Here is a 7415-nt window from a genome sequence, read left to right as displayed (position 1 = left end):
AGGGGGGAACCATCTCTGCTCCCGGGCGGGGGTCTGCGATTCCCAGCGCTGTTGCCTCCCTGAGCGCCTGCAGGAGCCAAGCCAGCTCCGGGAGAGCGATCGCCCGGGGCCCGGGTCAGGGACCGAGTCTCCCAGCCCGAGGGGAGAGGGGGCAGGAGGGAGACAGTGGGAGGAGAGACTGGAAAGGGCAGCAGGAGCAATAAGGGGGTGTATACAGATCTCTGGTCAGATCCTTCTCCCCACCCCTTAGGCAGAGGGGGAATTGAACCTGTTTGACCCACATCCCAGCTGTGTGCTAACTACTGGGCTCTGAGTCATACTGTGGGCACCTTCTCCTCTTGGTTTCGAACGGCCCTTGCTGAGGCATGCGCTGAGCACACCTAGCAGATCAGGCCTTGCAGGGACCTTAGGAATTCACCTGCCTGGCTTAACCTGGTTCAGGAATTGTGCTGGGGCTCAGAAAGGAGATAGTGTCTGGATGCCTAGAGGGAGGAAGCGGTGTGCATGACCAGAAAAGGAAATTAGGCAGCTGGAGAACTTTTACAGCAGTAATTTAGATGGGCAGTGAGAGAGGGGTTGTATAAAATGGCACCTGAAACTGGGACGTAGGCAGACCCCTAAATCTAAGTCAGTTAGCTTATCTGAATGATTACACAGACTAGAAGGAGGCTGCAATCTTGTGAGTTTAGGAGAGAATGCCTGGCTGGATTAGCACACAGATGATGGGTGGACTGGAAGGGTTAAAGATTTGTACTTTTGAGTTAATGAAATAAGCCCCACAAAGGAGGAATGTTGATCTGAGCATTCTGGTCTGGGAGTAATCTTTGCAAGACAGCAAGAGAGCGAGAAAGAGCTGCAGATCTGCAGGACCGAGCATGCCACAAGGGGGTGGCTCCTGGGTGGCACACCATCACTCCACTCAAGCATGAGAAAGCCAGGAAAGGCCACAGGTAAGGGACTCCTTGTGCATCTTTAACTGCTCCCTTTTGCTTAAGCATTAGGACATGGTGTTTTACTACATGGTCACATATTATCTCTCAGAATTCATTGTCTCAGGAAGTTGTTGAGGCCAAGAATTTAATAAGATTCAAAAAAGGATTGGACATCACATGTCAGGTCTGAAGCCAAGTTCTGGCTAATAGAGACCAGGAAAAGGCCTAATATGGGGGCACACTATCCCACACAGCTTCACCATCCTCTAAAGCAGCTGGCGCTGGCCATTCTGAGACACACAATATTGGGCTAAGTCCACACCTGGATCTGATCCAGTCTGGAAATTCCTATGTTTGTACTATACACTGCAGGGTTTTTTCCTACAATCTTAAATGCACGTGTGTGACACCCTGTAGTATAACTGTGTCACCTGGCATGCCGATAACAACATCCTCGTGGTCAAAATCCTACAGTAAATCCTTAGTGAAACAGATTTGTCATATGGTCACTTCTGTCTTCTATAATTGTGTAGGCAATGATTAATTTGTGCCGGGGCTGAGCCGTGGCACCTCGAGGCTTGGCAGTTCATAGCACTGATACCTCTGGGCGCCTGGCCAGCAGCCGCATCTCTGCTGTTGCACAACTCAGAAGGCAGCACCGCCGCCACCAGCAGCACAGATGGAAGATTGGCAATACTGTCCCATGCCACCCTTAGTTCTGTGCTGCTGCTGACAACAGTACTGCTTTCAGAGCTGGGTGCCCAGCCAGCAGCTGCCACTCTCCAGCTGTTCATCTTGAGCCCCAGCACCTCTTTTATTACAGATTAAGCACTGGGTGTATATTGTTAATTATTATGCTGCTCCATGCACAAGCTGTACAAGCAGGATTTCTATCCCTCTGGACTCAGATACACTTCTGAGGGGTGGTTTTGTTATCACAGCAGAACAGAGAGTTGCACTAACAGCCTGGATTCCTCCTTTTCTGACACCAGTATCCCCTTCTGACACCAACCTGGCCTCTCTGTCAAGCAGTAACAGTTGTCCGAGATCTTGCAGGTTGACTTAGCAGTGGGGGAGAAATCAGTGATTATCCATGAGGGTTTCCAGCCAGCTGGTTTTCATCACACATGGGTGACTCAAGGTAACATGCTGTGGCCACTAAACTTGAGCTATACCAACGTACTTTTAAATTTGAAATCAGTCTATATACGCTGTAAGGGTAAATTGCAGTACACCAGTCCTGACATGAGAAGGTCAAACTGCATGCAGGGCCATCCCTTCTCCTAGGAATCTCAACCCCACACCAGTTCCTAGACAGCAGCTCTGTCTTGAGCAGACTGTATTTAGAGAGCAATCTTGCGTGCTCCTCGTGTAGCTTCTTCTGTTCCAAAGCTGTTTCTACTCCAAACCTGGCATAATCCAAAACTAAAAAAGCACAATATATCATCCCAAGAGTCAAAACTTGCTCACATGCCTAGGAAAAGAGTTTGGAGACTATGTGTAACAGTGCCACTTTGTGACACCTGCCAGGTTTTGTTATGAACTTTATTTGCCTCTTTCCTGGGAACTGCCCTGAAATTACCCTCATAGAATTAACAGTAACTTTCCCAAAGCAGTGAAAGGAATTGCTTTAAAGTATTTATGCTTCTAGCTTCCAAATTTAAGCTAAGGTCCTTCTAGGAGCTGACAAATGCACATGAATGTCTTCCTAGCTGCTAACTGTACACCAGAATAGAATACCCTGTAATCATAGGTCATGCTTGTGTTAAATCTTTCTTAGCTGACCATTTAATGGCACACAATTTTAAAAAGTGGCCTCACTGATAGCCTCCGTTTTTTAGGAACCCAGCTTGACACCTTGGGCAGCCACAGTTCCCATTGGCTCCAGCACCTCTTAAGATCATAACCCTCTCACCGTGGGCACATGACATGTGAGGTACTCAAAATCAGTGTCCCTGGAAATGCAACAGCTTTTGGGCTGAGCAGAGCAGCCGGAGTTGCCAAAGGTGACATGCTGTGGCCAGTGAAAGTAATAGGGTATGTCTACACTATGAAATTAGGTCAATTTTATAGAAGTCGATTTTTAGACCTAGACTGTAGGTTCCACCAGAGGGAAGGTCTTTGGGCTGTTCCCCAACCCACATGGTGGATCAGCAGAAACTGCAGGGATTGTTCTCTTTCCTTTTCCCCCTGCTGGCCGGTGATGAAATTATCTGAGTAAAACAGCAGATTTGAGCCACGAAAGTGGCCAAACTGACAGCAGCGGCTCCAGGCACCAGCACTCCAAGTGCGTATCTGGGGCAGCAAGCCATGGAGGGAAGGCTTGCCGCTCGGTTTGAGGGCGGCAGTCAGGCTGCCTTTGGCAGTGCACCTGCAGGAGGTCTGCCGGTCCTGTGGATTTGGCGGCAATTCGGCAGCAGGTATACCGAAGCAGTGGGATTGGTGGACCTCCCACAGGCACGCCGCCGAAGGCAGCCTGCCTGCAATGCTTGGGGTGGCAAAAAAGCTAGAGCCGACCCTGCAAACTGAGGGCTGCCATGAATCTCTGAGGCGAGCAAATCCATCAGTAAGCACAGGACCCACGAAGGTAGAGGAGGAATTTGTCACAAATTATTGTGGGGCAGTTCTCTGGTCTGTGTCCTACAGTAGGTCAAACTAGATGATCACAATGGTCCCTTCTGGCCTTGGAGTCTATGAACAGTGGAGGTAGGGGAAAGCTTGTACAGAATTGTGAGAGCAAAGCTCTTATGCTTGCTGAATGCAACAAGAGGCTACTTAAGATCCATGTCCTCACTTGGGAGCATCTGGTTTTAAGGAACTTGAATGAAAAATCCACACTCGGAAAACAAAGTGGGATTCTCTCTTTTGTGGGCAGGAAGCTTTGAGCCAATCTAGGCCCGTGACACCAGTGGGATGGGGGTTGCTCTGTATCTCATAGATAGTGGGTGCTTTAGAATGCTCTTTTGGTTCCCTGCCTCACCTAACATCAGATGAAGTGACATAATGATTCCTTCTGGCCTGAAAATCTACAAGGGGAACAAGCAGCAGAGAATCCTGTGGCACCTTATAGACTAACAGACATTTTGGAGCGTGAGCTTTCGTGGGTGAATTCCCACTTCGTCAGACGCAGGGATTCTCTGCTGCTTTTACAGATCCAGACTAACACGGCTACCCCTCTGATACTTGACACCATGCAAGGGGAACAATACATTCCTCAGCAGACATTTGTCTCTCACAAAGGGTCTCCATGACTAGGTTCCTATCTGTTCAGCTCTCATGCCCCTCAGCATGGAATAGGGCTGGGTTAAAACCACGTGTAACACTTTATTTTAAGGAAATGGAATAAACTCTGATCTCAGTTGTTTGTGTGTTTTCTCCTGAGAAGGATTACTTATTGACAACTCCAATGTGAGCTCTCAGATGGAACAAGGGGAAGAGCTGTGGGTCCCAGATCTCCAGGGCTGTGAGGAACGAGAGATTTCAGGTGAGGTTAAACTAACTTGGTAGCCCTCAGCAAGTAAAGTAAAAATGAGGGATTCCCACCAGCACCCCGTGTCTTCCCCCAGTTCTGCTGTCCCCGGGACTGTCCCCCACGGGGGTCGTATTCTCATCACAGATGTCACTCATCATAGCTTCCCATCCACCCTGCCTGACAGCTGGAGTGTTTGGGTAGGAATGTCCCTTCCCCATTTCCTCCAGGGGATTCATCTCCTGATGTTCCAGTCTCTCCATTCGTTATTTGGATTTGTTCCCCCACTTCCTGATCCCCTCTCTGAGGTTCTCTGTCTCCCCAGCATAGGGCTTGACTCCTGTCTGGATTCTCTCTCTGTTCCAGCAGGTGATGAGACAGTGAGTGAGAAGCAGGAAGGTCCCGAGCAAGTGGAACCACCTGGGATGTTATTGGGAAGAGCTAAAAGAGATGTTTCCCAGAGTCATGAGCAGGGAGAAGCCTGTGAGAGTCAGTGCAGGCTGGAGAAGCATCAGAAAAACCAGCAAGGGAAGGGAGAGAGAAAACCCACTTGCTGTGGGGAAGGACTCAAGAAACCAAAAGACATCTCAGCCTGTCCGAGAGAAAGGAAAGGAGGTGAAAATGGAGATACACGCACTGTGTCTTGGAAGAGCTGTAGACAGAGCTCAGAACTTAGTGTTCAGCAGACAATCCACCCTGGAGAGAGGCCCAATAAATGCCCTGACTGCGAGAAAAGCTTTAGCCAGAAATCAGCCCTTGTTAGACACCAAAGACTGCACACAGGAGAGAAGCCCTACAAATGCAGTGACTGTGGGAAGAGCTTCAGCATGAGCTCACACCTGATCACCCACCAGAGCCTGCACACAGGAAAGAGACCCTACAAGTGCTTGGACTGTGGGAAAAGCTTCAGCGAGAGCTCAAACTTTATTCACCATCGGAGAATCCACACAGGGGAGAGACCCCATAAATGCCCCGACTGTGGGAAATGCTTCAGTAACAACTCAGACCTCATGAGGCACCGCCGGACCCACACGGGAGAGAGGCCTTACGAGTGCCTGGACTGCAGGAAGAGCTTCAGTGTGAGGTCCCATTTAGCAAGACACAAGCGCGTGCATGCAAAGGAGGAGGAGCTGGAAAGCTCCTCCCTTCTCACACATCAGAGATTTCCGTCGGACGAGAAACTCTACACATGCCCTGACTGCGGGAGAAGGTTCAGGGACAGCAGAGGCCTCGTCACCCATCAGAGAATCCACAAAGGGCAGAAATGCTACCAGTGCTCCAACTGCAGAAAAAGCTTTGGGGTGAGCTCAGCTCTTTCTGAGCACCAGAGAATCCGTGCAGACGAGAAACCCACCCTCTGTCCAGATTGTGGGAAATGCTTTTTTCAAAGCTCAGAGCTGCTCCTCCACCAGATTAGCCATGCAGGGGGAAAGCCATACACATGTGAAGAGTGTGGTAAATGCTTCACTCAGAGATCAAATCTCCGGGCGCACCTCAAACATCACACAGCTGAGAAGCCCCATAAATGCACCCAGTGTGGGAAGAGCTTTGTCAAGCGCTCCATCCTGGCCAGGCACCAGATCACCCACATGGACCTGAAACCGTTTAAATGCTCTGTGTGCAGCAAAAGCTTCACTCAGCTCTCCAGCCTCACGAGGCATGAGAGGGTCCATGAGGCAGAAATGCTCTCCGAGCCCCCTGACTGGATGGCAGAAATGAGCCATACGTTCATCGATTCCAGAGGGCGAGCGTGGAACTGGGCTCAAGAGTACCCAGCTGCCCAGCTGTGGGGTGAGGAGGCAGCCATAATCAGCCCCAAACTGATCAGTGACCCTCGGCCTATGCCTGATCCAGCATGCCATTAAAAATCCTGCCCAGCCCCCGGCCCACTCTCCTCTACACTACACTCCCTCCGCGGGGGCAGGGAGAGGAAGCATAGCCATCCGCACGGGGTGAGCAAATGGACCCACTCTCCCGGCGCAGCAAGCCGCAGGGTCCGCGCTCCCAGGCTGGAGCGCCGGGCTCAGCGCAACAAGCTGCCGGCCCCTCTCCCGCCTTCTCCCCTCCCCTGGAGCCCTGCCGCCGCGCACAGTGCTCTGGGGGTTGGGGCTGCGCGCTCCCGCGGGGCAGCATTTGGCTCCGCGGGGAGGCAGGCACACTCCCTCCTCCCCTGGAGCCCTGCGCGCTCCCACGGGGCAGCATTTGGCTCCGTGGGGAGGCAGACATGCTCCTGGCTCAACTGGAGCTCTGTCGCCGCCGCGCACAGCGCTCTGGGGGCCGGGGCTGTGCTCTCCCATGGGGCAGCGTGTCTGGCTCTGCATGGAGCCTCAAGGTAAAGGGCCCAGGGCTTGGGGTGTTGGATAAGGGGTGGGGGCAGTCAGGGGACAGGTAGGGGGTAGGGTCCAGTCCGGGGACAGGGAACAGGGAGGCTTAGATAGGGGATGGGGTCTTGGTGGCAGTTGGGAGCAGGGGTCCCAGGAGGGGGTAGTCAGGGGACAAGGAGCAGCGGGGTTGAGAGTTCTTAGGGGGGGCAGTCACCCAGCCCTCTCCCCTGAGCCCTGACACCCCCCTACACACACACCCTCTGCCCCACCCCACCCCCCAGGCCCCTGCCCTGAGCCCTGTACGTCCCTCATACACACCCAGCCCTCTGCTTGACTCCTTCATCCCCCCCCAACCCTGATTCTGGCACCCCCACCCATACCTAGCCCCCCCCTGCCCTGACACCCCCAGCCCTGACTCCAGCCCTCTGGGTCCTGGCTGCCAGCCCCGCACAGTCCGCTGCTGGTCTGGGGTTCTGGCTGACGGACTCTTGAGAGCCGGGGTCCCATCCGCAGGCCTCGCTCAGCCTGCTGCCGACCTAGATGAACAGAACCCCAGATCAGCAGCGGACTGAGCGGGCCGGTGGTGTAAGATCAACATTTTAATTTCATTTTAAATGACGCTTCTTAAACATTTTGAAAACCGTGTTTATTTTACAATACAACACTAGTTTAGTTATATAATATATAGAC

General features: G+C 52.2%; 1 protein-coding gene across 5 annotated transcripts; it reads left to right on the top strand.

Annotated features, from left to right (window-relative positions):
• Window positions 1-647: 647 nt before the first annotated feature.
• Window positions 648-6344, top strand: LOC116822791 (uncharacterized). Of its 5 annotated transcripts, none has more exons than XM_032776887.2 (4): window positions 648-950; window positions 2774-2868; window positions 4318-4416; window positions 4732-6344. In XM_032776887.2, the coding sequence occupies exons 3-4, from the start codon at window positions 4353-4355 to the stop codon at window positions 6264-6266; spliced, it is 1599 nt and encodes a 532-aa protein (XP_032632778.1). In that variant the 5' UTR covers window positions 648-950; window positions 2774-2868; window positions 4318-4352; the 3' UTR covers window positions 6267-6344. The 5 variants fall into 5 exon arrangements, with proteins under 5 accessions (XP_032632778.1, XP_032632776.1, XP_032632774.1 ...); XM_032776885.2 differs by having other exon boundaries at window positions 4315-4416; XM_032776883.2 differs by lacking the exon at window positions 2774-2868.
• Window positions 6345-7415: the final 1071 nt, after the last annotated feature.

The sequence above is a fragment of the Chelonoidis abingdonii genome, chromosome 13, assembly GCF_003597395.2.
Source record: "Chelonoidis abingdonii isolate Lonesome George chromosome 13, CheloAbing_2.0, whole genome shotgun sequence".
In the NCBI taxonomy this organism is placed as follows: domain Eukaryota; kingdom Metazoa; phylum Chordata; order Testudines; family Testudinidae; genus Chelonoidis; species Chelonoidis abingdonii.
This window is presented reverse-complemented; position numbering and strand designations above follow the sequence as displayed.

What these genes read in the sequence shown, in the direction of transcription:
- LOC116822791 (XM_032776882.2), top strand. Translation starts at nt 926, where the DNA reads ATGAGAAAGCCAGGAAAGGCCACAG. An exon ending in AAAGCCAGGAAAGGCCACAG is followed by an intron (nt 951 to 4,314) that starts GTAAGGGACTCC and finishes TTTTCTCCTGAG; the next exon opens with AAGGATTACTTATTGACAAC. An exon ending in TGAGGAACGAGAGATTTCAG is followed by an intron (nt 4,417 to 4,731) that starts GTGAGGTTAAAC and finishes TCCCCAGCATAG; the next exon opens with GGCTTGACTCCTGTCTGGAT.